This window comes from Phasianus colchicus, chromosome 18 (genome assembly GCF_987193195.1).
Source record: "Phasianus colchicus chromosome 18, bPhaCol1.hap1.1, whole genome shotgun sequence".
NCBI lineage: Eukaryota > Metazoa > Chordata > Aves > Galliformes > Phasianidae > Phasianus > Phasianus colchicus.
Window position 1 is genome coordinate 7,976,659 of NC_143453.1, and position 13,207 is coordinate 7,989,865.

Genomic DNA, 13,207 nt, shown 5'->3' on the forward strand with positions numbered 1-13,207 from the left:
TGTGAGAAAAGACTGGCAGCCCTGTCCTCAGCATGCTGAGTCCCTTCATAGTGCTACTACATAAAAGCTGCACACATCATTAGTGTAAACAATTGAAATATCCTGCCAGGAAGTTCTAGATGAGCCCGTGATGTTGTTAGCCATGAGGAAGCAAGTTCAGAACTAAACCTGACTGCTGGAGCTTGGCCGTGTATGGCTGGAAGCACTGAGGCTGAAGCATGGGTGGCCCGGAGAGTCTCGTTAATTACTGCTGTGAGAGGGCTGCTGGCAGGTAATTGATGCTTCCCCTTATTGAAAGTGAGAAGTAAGCAGAGTTCCCAAATGGGAATGCTGGTTTTAGTGGCTCACATCGGTCAGTGCTTAAGAGATGGATCCATGGAGTTGGTCCACTGTTGGGACGAGAGGTTTTGGCCTGAAGTTGTGCCAGAGGAGATTCAGGATGGATGTTAGGAACGATTCCCAAAGAGTGTCAGCACTGGCATGAGCTGCTCAGAGAGGTGGGGGGGTCACCATCCCTGGAAATGCTCAAGGACTGTGGGGATGTGGCACTGAGGGATGCGGTCAGTGGGCGTGGGGTGGTGGGCTGGGTTGGACTGGGTGCTCCTAGAGGTTTCCTCCAGCCTTACTGTGATCCCAGAGTGTTTGCAGCGCCTACAGCTCAACAGTGCGTGCCACAACCGCCGGGTTGTCACTGCAGCAGGGACACGGCCATGGGTCCATCCAGTGCGGCACGAGGAGAGCGTTTGGCCCCGAAGACCACGCGGGTGAACTCAGCACAAGAACGGCGCTCGGTGAGAACGAGAAAACTCCCAAATATTTGCGGGAATAGAGCCAGGAGACGATTCACAGGGGGCCGGGGCCGTGACGCCGTGCGGGTGGGAACGGCGCCGCGTCCCGTTAGGTGGGAAAGCTCGGAAATTAATAACGTAATAACAACAAAAATCGGGGTTTTCAATCCTTCAATCGAGGCTCGCGGAGGGGGCGGGAAGGATGCGGCTGCCGGAGGGGAAACCTCCCCTTCCCCGGGGCGGAGCGGGGCCTCCCTCCCTCCATCCCTCCCTCCTCCCCTCTCCCTGCCTCTCTCCCTCCCTCCTTCTCTCTCTCTCCGCCGCCACCGGAGCGGAACCGAAAGCGAAGGCTGCTCCGTGCGGCCCCGTGGCGGCCGAGGCCGCGCCCTGTGGCGGAGCGGAGCGGAGCCGAGCGCTGCGCTGCCCGCAGGTCGGTGCGGCGGTGGGAGCGGGGCGGTGGGAGCGGGGCGGGCCCGGCCGCGCGGGGAGGCGGCTGCCGAGACAAAGCCGAGCCCGGGAGGGGCCCCGCGTCGCTCCGGGGATGCCGCGCTGCGGAACGGCGCTGCTTCTCGTCGGGGTCGCCCCGCTGCGCACCTGCGGGATGCGGGGGAGCCCGGTGGGAGGCGGGATGTGCGGTGGGAGCCGCTGCGCGTCCCCGTCTCGGCTCCGATCGGGATCTGGAGCCCTCCGCGGTGCTTTGGGCTCGTACGGAGTTGGGGCATCTGCGCACCGGTCGGGTTTGGGGAAAAGCAGCCGGCAAAAGCGTAGAGCCCGTTACGCTCGGGTTGAGCGGCGCCGTGCCGGCTGTTATCAGATCGGAGAGGTAATTTGGAGGAGGCTTTGCTTTCAGCTCAGCCCTAATGGCCTTTAAGTGGTGTTGGCAGCGCGCAGTGCCCATCTCCTGGAGCTGCTGTGCCGGGAGCCGGGTGAGGAGCTGCTGCTGCTCCCCGCTCGTCCCAGCCCCGGGCCGGGCCCGGTAAGCAAAGCTAACTGGTGGTATTGGGGTTAAAGATGGGGTTTGGTTCCCGTTGGAGCGTGCCGCTGGGTTTTTTGCTACCACAGCGTTCCTGCCGGTGCTGGTGGCTTTTCCTGGCTCCACGCAGTGGGCCCAGGGCGACAGAAAGTGCTACTGCTCGGGCCCAGGGACCCGGTGTGGATGGACTTCTTTCCAGAGCCTCTTTATTTCGGGTGCCCTCTGACTTCTGGAGAAGCTGCTGGGAGATTTTTTCCATTAAAAGTCAGGCGGGGATGCATATGGGCTTTGTATACCACAGTGACTAATGTTTCTGGCAAGGGCCGATCTTGCCCGTAGGAAGGGAAACTGTGATCAGTGCCCCGTTGCTGCCATGACCCTGCACTTGGCTCTGGCACTTCCACTGCTGGCAGTGACTGTGGAACGCAGGACGGTGACTGGACTCTGCCCAGGGGGAGCTGGAACCACACTGGGCACTGACTTTTTTTCTAAACAACTTTTTGGGTAGCGTGTGAGCTCATCCCCACAATGGGATGCGTGGAGGTGGTGATGCTGTTGCTGCCACCGAGGTTTCGTTGCCTGACGCGTGAGGGAAAATGTGTCTGCAAGGGACTGGGAGCGTCCCTTGTCCCTGTGCTTTGGGGTCTGTGGGGACCCTGTGGGGTCACAGGGCTCTGTTGATGGATTCGCCATCGCCGAGGCCAATTTTGCTCCCATTCATTTGCACTGAGCCACGTGGCTACGGAGCGAGAGGGAGGGATGCTGCCAGGGCTTCACGGACCTCTTCTGCTTTAATATCCCTCTCCTTGCTGAATTAGATGTGAGACTGATTGCTTCAATAATCCTGCCACAGCCGCGATGGGTTATACGTGGATCGCAGCCAAAAGCCGGGCCGATAAATCATTCCTATACACCAGGCTGCTACATTTCCTGAGGATTTGGTGGGCATATGCTTTTTGCCTTTACATAAGGATCTGTTGGGTTTCACACCAGAACGTGCTACTTTTCCCCATGCAATGAGCTGGGTGGGTGAGCAGAGCCCCCAGGCTGTATTTCTTCCGCTTGGATTTATTCCTCCCCACTGCAGCTATTTTTCCTCTGGCCAGTTAGATGGCTGCCTTCCTCCTCCTCAGCATCCCCAGATACTTATTAAGGCAAAGTGAGTGCACTATCGTTAGAGGTTATCCCACATCCCTTCAGGAGGTGAATCTCACATTTGGGTTTTGTTTGGGAATGGCATCACAGTACCCTCTAAAAAGCCAGGTTCTGCAGCCACCCCTTTTGCATGCACACAAAGGGAGGAAAAAAACCCTCTGATTCTCCACCTAGCAGTTGTGAGGATGGTGCTGGGGTGAACTTGTGGCCTGTTACAGAGCCTCGGCAAGCCTTCTTGAATTAATTAATCCTGATATGTTTATCCTTTAAAGCCAATTAATGCCTGTGGACTGGGATGCTCAGTCCCAAGCATTTCATAACTTGATTTTGCCGTAGCCCGATGGGATGGGATTGGATGGGGATGGCTTTTGGGATGGATGGGCAGAGAGGCAGGGGACAGCCACCGATAGTGATTCAGGGCAGGATGGGGCCCCCAGCACTGCCTTGTTTGGTGAATTTTCACCGGGTGACCACGGTATGTGGTGAGGGTCCAGGGCACAGCATTTGGGATCCATCATTACTCCGACTATTTATACACGCAGCCTGGCAGGCTTCCCAACATGAATGGATCTGGATCCAGCCGTGCTGGTTTGGGGCGAAATGGGAGCGGGTACCTAATAATTTTAATGTGCTTTTGAGAGTGCATTAAAACACGCTGGTCATAGTGGTTTAATGCATCCCAGTGTTGGGATTTGCTCTAGCAGCACTGGGGGAGTTTGCAGCCATGGTTTTGCTGGGTCCCGGCTTTCTTGAATAGCAAAGCCCTGACCAGGAATGGATTTAGCAGCGTTTCTGAAATAGTTTGTCCTTGTTGCTGCACACTGCCTTATTTATAGCTGTCACATCACCCGTGCTTCCCTTAAGCAGTGAGCAGCACCGTGCCGGAATGGCTGCGCTCTCACTTCAGAGCTGGGCGAGAAAACTCAAGTTTATAGACTTGCATTGGAAATGGCAATTAGGCCATTGGGAAGCCTTTGGGGGGGTTGCTTGAGGTTTTTATACTTGTCCTATAATTGCTCCCGAGCATGGGAACTTCAGTGCAGGCGAACGGAGCTAATTTTAACCCACTGCCTCGTGCGATGCGGAACACCCAGTGATGCTGCGTCCTCAGTGCTGCCTTTGGGTTGGTTTGGGTTCTTATTGGGCTGCCCCTGTGGCAAATCCTCAACTTAGAAATCAAAAGTAATGCAGGAGGGAAGGGTGATGGCTTTGCTGTGGCACAGGCAGATCTGCTGGAGCCCCACTCCTGGACCGGGCTCGTGGTGCTGCTGCCATCCACCAGCACGTATGTTCAGTGTCACATATCCAGCACTGCACAGGGATTCACTGCAATGGCTTAGAACTGAACAATTTGCTTTCCTTTAAATATATATATATATATCTGCTGCTAATACTATTGTTTTCTTTTTTTATTCCAGGGTGCCGAAATCCCATTTTTGCAAAGGAGGCTATAGGGAACTCGGGGCAAGCAGGAGAAACCCCTGTGGATGCTGTGCTGTAGGTAGAGGCAGTGAGCCCCAGGGCAGACCCCACAGTTCGTGCTTGGTAAGGGCTCTGTACATCTCTTCTGGGGGCTGTTGGGCAAGATCTGCCCACTCCATGCAAGAGAGCAGTGAACTGAGCAACGTTTATACATTCATAGTGCAGACCCGAGTAAAATACATCTGCAGCCCCAGCTGTGGGTTTCCTATAAGGGAGGTGGCAAAGCTGCTATTTTCAGGGGTGAGCAGTATGACTGCAGTGCTGGTGAGAGGGGAGGACTCTGCTCGGTGCCACCCAGTTTCCTCCACCCTTACCTAATGTTTTACTTAATATTAGCTGAAGCCATTTATTAGCTGCAAAAGCACTTTAAGGGACTTGCTTCACGTGGGATCCCCCTGCCGCTGTGCTTTCAGGTGTTTGTACCCCTCGGAGCACCGCCAGCGGCCGGGATGAGGCCGGCAACCTCACCATGCCATCCTGCATCCCCAGCAGCTCGCCTGCTGCCCCTCAGCCCCCACGCCACCACAGAGCACCTGGGCTGCCGCTGAGTGCCGGCCGCCCCGCCATGGAGTCGCTCATCGTGGTGACCGAGTGCGAGGCGACGGCGAGCGAGGAGGAGATGAGCGTGGCTGCCGTGGAAGAAAGTCGGGAGCCCAGGGCGAAGCTGAACCTCTCCGGCCGAAAGCTGTCCCTGCAGGAGCGCTCGCATCCGGCCCGCTCCCCTGGAAGTGGTGACAGCGAGCGCTTCATCTACCCGTCCCTCCCCTACTCACCAGTGACATCCCCACACTCGTCCCCGCGCCTACCAAGGCGGCCGACTGTGGAATCCAACCGCGTCTCCATCACGGGGCTGCAGGTGAGGCCCTGCTCCTGTCTCGCTGTCTCGCCGCACTGCTTCTTGCTTGGTGTTTTGGGATGGAGCCCCGTGGATAATGGGAGGTCCTGGTTCATCCCCAGCCATGGGGACAGCCCCACGTATGGGGACAGAGCATCTGCCAGGGTTAATGCAGTGGTGGGAGTGCGTTTTCTGTATTTCCCAAATGCTACCAGCTCTGGCAAATGTGAGAGTGGAGCAGCCAGAATCCACAGCCCATCCATGCTTAATCTGTGTACAGTCAGATTCACTTTTTAGCTCCATGCAGGAAATGGAGATTTTTTGGTTTTCCCCTTAAAAAGGAAGAGACTTCAATAAAGCTTCAAGGGAGTAATTGCACTGCCCACCGCAGCCTTCCCAGCACCAACAGAATGCAGGCACTGAACATCTGCAGGACAAAATAAAAACATTTGGTGCTGGGTGAGCATTAAGCCCCCGGGTGCCAGTTGCCATCGCTGCCCTTGGTGCTCTCATTTTGCATGAGCAGACAGTGCTGCCTGCCCAGTGCTCAACGCCAGTAATTAGCTGTCTATAAACAAGGCAGTGTGTGGCCACGTGTGGTTTATTGCTAACAACCCTGAGCTTTTCAGCTCTGGCCCAAGGCCTGGGCTGCTGGCTGATTTGCTCTCTCTCCTGCAGGACTGCGTCCAGCTCAACCAGTACAAGCTGAAGGATGAGATTGGGAAGGTGAATATTTTCTGGCTTTGGGGTTGGAGTGGGAATTTGGGGTGGGAATGTGCTGGATTTGCTCTTGCTTTCAGTCTGACATCAGTTGGGAGGTCAGCCCTTCACTATAGCGTCTCCATTGGCTCCTAATTGATTAATTTTTTAAATTAGCATTATTTTTTCCCCTTTCCAACAAAGTAGGGTATCTGAGCCTTTTCTTTGCCAGTCCAAGGCACTGTGCTCCCCGATGCTCACTGTGCATCACCTGGGGTATGCAGAGGAGCCTGGCCTGGTGCTGAAGTATTTTTTGGTTGGTCACCCATGTGTCCCTTTCTAGGGCTCCTATGGAGTGGTGAAGCTGGCCTACAACGAGGACGACAACACCTACTATGTGAGTAGTGCTGCTGCCCAGAGCATATGTTGGGAATGGGATGGGGACAGGGATGGGGCTGTCTATGGCTCCCAGTGTGTTTTTTTTCCAAACCCCACCAATTTTCCCCTCTGCAGGCAATGAAGGTTCTCTCCAAGAAGAAGCTGATGAGGCAGGCGGGCTTCCCCCGTAAGTGGCACCCAGTGGTGTGACAGCTCTGGGACAGGTGGCAGAAGGGACTTGGTGCCATGCCCACCCTATTTTTGCCTTCCCTGCAGGCCGCCCTCCACCCCGTGGAGCCAAAGGTGCCTCAGAGGGCTGCCTGCAGCCCCGAGGCCCCATCGAACAGGTTTACCAGGAGATTGCCATCCTGAAGAAGCTGGACCACCCCAACGTGGTGAAGCTTGTGGAGGTGAGCAGGGAGTGGCAATCCTGGTGATGTTTTCCCTACTCTACAAGGTCTTTTCTTCCCCCCTCTTATCTTCTATTTTCTGCTTGGAAAGAGAAAAGCAGAAATATTTCACTTCCCTTGAGGATACAGATCAGTTCTGGGGAGGAAATGGTTTCCTATGAGTTCTGCAGCCACGCTGCCCACCACCCACTGACAGCCTGAAAAGGTCCATAGGAAACAAAAATGAGGAATAAAGGATGTGCGGGCTGGAATTCATTTGCCTTATGAGTCAGATGATGCTTCCTGTGTGTTTGAAATATTTATTTCCAACAATATCTTTCCTCTTATTTATCCCCCACCTTGTGGGTAGAAGCTCTGAGATTAGCAGAGCAAACCCACGCAATTTTAAATTAAAATGTCACGAGTAGGACCTGAGGGCGGCGGGCGCTCACGACCTGCAGCACCTCCCTCCTTAACTCCCTGAGCCCCTGGGGGCAAAACTGGGCAGCCTGATGAAAAATCAATAAATCACAGCATTTATCTTGTGAGGCAGCTCCTTGCCTTGTTCCATTTCTTCTCTGTGTCTTTTGGCAGGTGCTGGATGACCCCAGTGAGGACCACCTGTACATGGGTAAGTGCCCACAGGTGCTGTTGGTGTGGGTTCCCACCACATTTTGGGGGAGCTGCATATGGGCCTGGGTCTCTACAGTTTTTTTTTTAATGTGTTACCTTCATAAGTTCATCATTAAAATAATTGCTTTTGTGCTGGATGTTTGCAGGAGCTCACACCTGTACACAGTCAGTAATCACCATTCCTTTTCTGTTTCAGTGTTCGAACTGGTGAAACAAGGGTGAGTTTCCCCACTGTGGACGTGGTGCTGCATTCGTGCCTGGCTCTGCTCAGCACTGTGCTGCAGCTCATTCCTCTTACCTTTGCAGCCCAGTGATGGAAATCCCCACCCTGAAACCTCTCAGTGAGGACCAGGCTCGGTTCTACTTCCAGGATCTGATCAAGGGCATTGAATACTGTGAGTGTGAAGCAGCACGGTGGGACCTGTGATTTTTCTCATTTCTAATCCCTTTGAAGTTGGCTCCTGCTTTCCTTTGCCGCATCCCTTGTTTCCCCTTGGATCATAGTGCACTACCAGAAGATAATCCACCGGGACATCAAGCCTTCCAACCTCCTTGTGGGGGAGGATGGACATGTTAAAATTGCTGACTTTGGTGTCAGCAATGAGTTCAAGGGAGCTGATGCCCTTCTGACCAACACGGTGGGCACCCCTGCCTTCATGGCCCCAGAGACACTCTCAGAAACCAGGAAAATCTTCTCTGGAAAGGTATTTAATAGCAATTTGGTTTTGTTTTTGTAATGACCTTCTTTGTACGTGCGGGACTAAGGATGCTCTTTTCTCTCTGCAGGCTTTGGATGTCTGGGCCATGGGAATCACGCTGTACTGCTTTGTGTTTGGGCAGGTAATGGTATTCTTCAGTATTATCTGTGCCTGTTTCCCGTGCCTGGCTGCATTTTGGGGGCAGGAGCTGCTCTAGTAATTTGATCATTTTTAGTCAAATGTCTTATTAATTGCTTAAAAGAAAAAAAAGTTCTTATAGTAAGAAACCTTCTGGTACATCCATATAAGCCCCTGCTCAGCAGTCGTTGCTTTTCTCACTGCTCTTTTTCTTCATGACAGTGTCCTTTCATGGATGAAAGGATCCTGAGTTTACACAATAAAATCAAGACCCAAACATTGGAGTTTCCAGACCAGTAAGTACTCAAAACAAAAACAACAACCGACCCAAACCCAACCCCCAAACCTCCAGCCCTTTTTTTTTTTAAAGCACGTTCAAGCTGTCAGCCTGGGCAGATGCAGCATCAAGTTCTCCTGGCCTTGTGCACCAGGGCTCACACTCCTCATTGCCCAACATGGGAATATTTTGGTTCCTGGGGTGGTTTGGAGAGGAACACAGCAGTGTGCCCAGGTCTTGTCTCATCTCTCCACTCTTCCCTCCCAAGGCCAGAAGTTACAGATTTCTTGAAGGATCTGATCATGCGGATGCTGGATAAAAATCCTGAGTCGAGGATTTCAGTCCCTGAAATCAAGGTATTGACCTGAAGCCCTGGTGGTGGCCGTGGCTTCACTTCCACAGGGCTTCACTTCCACTTGGCTTTTTCGGGCTCAGTTTGCTTGCACCAGGTTAGGTCCTCCTGCATGCCCAGGGCTCCCGGGCAGGTGAGTCCCAGCTCTTTCCCCTGCTCCGGGACCCGCTCAGCTTTGGGACCATTGGTGCCTACAGCAGTCGCAGGTGGTGGAAATCCCCTGAGCCCAGTATTTCCTCTGCTACCAGGCAAGTACCTTGCAGCAGCCTTTGGCAGGAGATTTCTGGCCCTTCGCCCCTGCGGGAACCTGGAAGGGGCGAGAAGCTGAGAAAATGGAGATGAAGGTAGGGGGAAAGGATGGCGGGGTTTTGCTGAAGCGTTCCGTGCTCCTCCGGTGGCTGTCCAGGACGCCAGCTGTGCGGGCAAGGAGGAGAAGGGCTTTGTGCCTGGATTAATTCCAGTCTGAGACCAACGGTCTGGAGAAAATCCCCTCTGTAAGATGAGAGTGGAAATAGTTCTTCTGCCATGAAACCCGCGGGGACGTGGCGTTGCAGTGCTGTACTGAGGTTATTGAATTGCGTGCTTTCTGCTCTGGGCTGAGCTGTTCCTGGCTGTGCCACAGTGTCTCTCCCCCACTCCCTGTATTTTGGAAGGGTACAGGCACCATAGCTTGGGTGAGGAGATGCATTTGCCAGGCCTGTGTGGTTGGAGTTACAAAAAAGAGGCCATCGTCCCTGACAGGCTGTGTTATTCATTGAAGTTGCACCCGTGGGTCACCAAGAACGGAGTGGAGTTGCTGCCCACTGAGGACGAGAACTGCACACTTGTCGAGGTGACAGAGGAGGAGGTGGAGAATTCGGTCAAGCACATCCCCAGCCTGGCCACCGTGGTGAGTGTGAGCAGAGCAGGAGCCTGTGGGCATACAGCACTGGCTGCAGTGGATGAGCAGAAGCACAAGAGTAAAGCAAAAACCTCCCTGCTGTCAGGAATGGGGTCTGGCCTGTGGTGGCACAGGGTGATGGTCAGTGGAAGCACCCATCAGTGGGTTGCTGGTCTCTGCTGCATTGCTGTTGCTGTATTTGCTCAGGGTGAAATCCTGGTCCAGGGTGAGATCTGGTCAAGAGCGTGGACAGAATGAGGAATGGGTGCAGGAGCTCCTGCTGCCCTGCTCTGCCCTGCTGGCCGCAGCGTTTCCTTGAGACAGGTTTTGTGGGCAGCCCCTGCCTGCAGCTATTCTGATGAATTCCTCTGGTCTCTTTTTGAGCTCACGGACTTTATTCCCTACAGCAGTGCGTGGTGATGAGTACCACAGTGTAACCACAGTGTGGAAAATTAAATCCTTTTGGGTTTTGAACCTAATGATTTCCTGCTCGCCCTTATGCTAAGAGAAACAGTGATGATTTGCAGCTCCCTGGTGTGGTGTTGTCTGAGGCTAAAGGCAGATATGTTGGCATGCAACTGCACTTTTCTCTGCACAAGTTTAAAAAACAGCCTTTGCCCAAAGCAATCGCAGCAGATGAGGGTTGTTTTTTTTTTCCCCATTTCACCAGTTTGTGATGACTTGCTGCAGAGAAGGGCTGCTCAACTCTGCTGTTCCCCTTGGAAATCCAGGTGGATTCAGCCCATCTCAGGGCAAATCAGGGCAGCACGTTATAGGGAGCCTTTTTAAATAAAGCACTGCCTCCGGCCCAATTTGAATTTTCCTATTTGCATTTGTTCCTCTAAATTCCCCTCCAGCACCCGAGCTCTGTGCACTCAACCACGGGCGTTCCGCTCGAGTGCCAGATGCACGTGGCTTTGGTTCTTGCATAAATGCCTTCCCCACGGGACCCTGCTGGCACACACATCTCACGCATGTGAGAGCTCTCAGTGCTGAGCAGATAAATCAGCCAGAAAGGGAAGAGCAGCAATGAAAACGAAACCGGGGGTTCCCAGATGTCAAGAGAAAACAGCATTGCTTCCTTCCTTTCCCTGTCCCTTTCCAGTGAATTTTCCTGCTGGGTAAATAGGGATTTGGATGCTGCTTTCGCTTTTGAATGAAAGCAAAGCAGTACCACCCTGACCAACCCCACCCTGGTCTTGCAGATCTTGGTTAAAACGATGATCCGGAAGCGGTCCTTTGGGAACCCATTTGAGGGCAGCCGGCGGGAGGAGCGTTCGCTGTCGGCCCCTGGAAACCTGCTGCCGTAAGTGTGGGGTGCCTGCAGCCCGTCCTGTGTGCTGGAGAGCACGTGGTGGGGTCTGGGGCTTCAGGCTTTGAGTTTTCTTTCACGCAGGGCTATGACCCAGATATAATGTACTCTGTCGTTTGTGGGATCTGGGGGGAGCTGGTTTTTGTATGGCCGAGCATCCTGTCCTTCCCATGGGCTGCGAGGTGTCTCCTTCTGGTACTTCCAGCCTAACGGGGGATCTGAGTGAGGAATGTGCTCAGGTCCTGAAGCCCAATGATGGGGAAGGCGCTGGGATCACCTCCTGCTTTTTCCCCTCTGAAAGCAGGAAGCAAGGCAGTGAGGATAACCTGAAATGCAACGACTTGCCCAACGTGGGAGAGGAGGAAGTCCTTTCATGACCGACGGCTTGATGGTTCTGTTGAGCTGAACTCGGTCCGGGGCACTTCATCGAGTGTGCAGCTGAGGATGAGTGGCATTAACAGAGCCCCCACCACCCCCAGCATGACACGGCGCTATTTCAGTGTAACGCTGGATGTAGAGTTTGCATAGCAGCATGTTTAAGACATCCGACTACCGTACCCGTCATTGACCATCTCTGATTGCTTGGACTTCTCATGGGGGGGGGAAAGAAAAAAAAAAAAAAAAGGTGCTGATTGATCGCAGAGTGGTGAGGGATGGTGTTGAGCAGGCAAGGCAAACTGTGTTTGGAACTGCTTTTTGCCTGGTTTTCTTGCCAAAGGGATCTCCCACCATCCCGGGGCAGTGTGTGCCTGCCTTGTGGGTGCACGCAGGACCGAGAAGCTTCTGCAGAGCACAGCAGTGAAACCACACTCATGTGCTTTGAGGGTTGTTGCATCGATTTCTTCTTGTTTGGTTTTGGTTTTAATTGACGCCTTTTTAACTGCATGGGAACAAAGCAAAAACCACCTTTCCAGCTTTTTTTTTTTTAAAAAAAAAGAATGCCTACCTTTGTGAGCCAAGATATATTAAACAGCATCTTGGGGACGTTCAGAAAGTGAGGTGAAAGGCAGGGTTTGAGGATGCTGCCTCTCCTGAGGTCTCAGTGTTGGGTAAGTTCAGTATTCAGTTTATGAAGGGAAAAGGTTCTTAAGGGCTTAAGTTCAGTCTGAACTATTTTTGCTGCAGACACTAGAGTGAAAGGTGGTGTTTAGCTGAATGCTTTGAACAGCAGAGGAAGCACTAACAAGAGTTTGTTTCTAAATCTTTTACTTGATCTAGATAGCTATATTATTAAATATAAAATTCAGGGTAAAATCCTTCACTTCCATGTACATTACATGGTTTACTACGATTAAAAACTAATAAAACGTATGCTATTTTTTAAGTATAGACTTAGGGCTTGCTTAGAACTTAAGATCTTAATGAAATACCTAGATTAGCTAGTGATTTTTTTCAAAGAAACCTCTGTTTTCCAAACTCTTCATTTGGACTCTGGGGCCAATGCTGTGTATTTTTTTGTAAGTTCGTTACCAGTAATTGTGAATGCCTGTGGGTCAGAGGCTTGCTAGTAAATTAAGTGAATGCCTAATTAACAGATTGTTTCTTATGAAGAGCTCTTTCACCTGCAATCAGATTACTCTGATCATTTTGTGGTGCTTGTTTAAAAACAAAAAAATCTCTGTTGTGGTGGGAGAGCCTCTGGCTTCTGGGCTCACACTCCCCAGGTCTCAAAGCTGGAGAAGGACAGTGTGTAGGTGTGCTGTGGCATCAGGGCTGGGCTGAGCAAGGGGCTCACTATTACATTTGGTTTGGGGGGTCATGGAGCTGGGAAGGAGATGGATGGGCTCCTTGTCTCAGTTTCCTCACTGATGGGTTGTGCTGGATGAGGGAGGATTCAAGCATCCCAAGGATGTGGGGTATGGCTGAGCTCTTTGCCCTGAGGAGGAAGGCACTATAGGAAAGGGAAGTTTTTGGTTGCTGGCCATAGCTGCTGTAGGCTTTTAGGACATGGCTGTTCCCTTGTCTTCCGTGATCTTGGCACTGCCAGCAGCACAGCACTGAGGCTTCTGGCCATGGTTATGGCTCAGTAATTCCTCCTTATCATGAGTCCTCATTAAATTCAGGTGGTCTTAGCAAGTGCACAGGTGCCTACAGAACTGCCCCCATAAGTCTGATCACCTGAAACTATGCTTATCCTAGGCTGCAGATAATTAATGAAAGATGGTGCAGCTGGCCTCTCCAAAGCCAGTGCCTGTGGTTCGTGGCATAGGAGCAGTAC

At 52.6% G+C, this 13,207-nt stretch overlaps 1 protein-coding gene across 6 annotated transcripts; it reads left to right on the forward strand.

Annotated features, from left to right (window-relative positions):
- The first annotated feature begins 631 nt into the window (after positions 1-631).
- Positions 632-12,523, forward strand: CAMKK2 (calcium/calmodulin dependent protein kinase kinase 2). 6 transcript variants are annotated; one of them, XM_090120849.1, is made up of 18 exons: positions 632-791; positions 4,335-4,461; positions 4,812-5,254; positions 5,912-5,959; positions 6,276-6,329; positions 6,446-6,497; positions 6,587-6,720; positions 7,294-7,330; positions 7,529-7,550; positions 7,639-7,727; positions 7,837-8,036; positions 8,119-8,172; positions 8,391-8,464; positions 8,714-8,801; positions 9,046-9,141; positions 9,558-9,686; positions 10,883-10,983; positions 11,291-12,523. In XM_090120849.1, the coding sequence occupies exons 3-18, from the start codon at positions 4,868-4,870 to the stop codon at positions 11,364-11,366; spliced, it is 1,641 nt and encodes a 546-aa protein (XP_089976975.1). In that variant the 5' UTR covers positions 632-791; positions 4,335-4,461; positions 4,812-4,867; the 3' UTR covers positions 11,367-12,523. The 6 variants fall into 6 exon arrangements, 5 of the variants coding, with proteins under 5 accessions (XP_089976975.1, XP_089976974.1, XP_031448465.2 ...); XM_090120848.1 differs by lacking the exon at positions 632-791 and adding an exon at positions 1,039-1,218; XM_031592605.2 differs by lacking the exon at positions 632-791 and adding an exon at positions 1,041-1,218 and having other exon boundaries at positions 11,294-12,523.
- Positions 12,524-13,207: the final 684 nt, after the last annotated feature.

Coding starts and splice junctions, on each gene's coding strand:
- CAMKK2 (XM_090120849.1), top strand. CDS start 4,868: ATGCCATCCTGCATCCCCAGCAGCTCGCCTGCTGCCCCTCAGCCCCCA. Junction 9,687..10,882: donor TCCCCAGCCTGGCCACCGTG/GTGAGTGTGAGC, acceptor CTGGTCTTGCAG/ATCTTGGTTAAAACGATGAT. Junction 10,984..11,290: donor GCCCCTGGAAACCTGCTGCC/GTAAGTGTGGGG, acceptor CCCCTCTGAAAG/CAGGAAGCAAGGCAGTGAGG.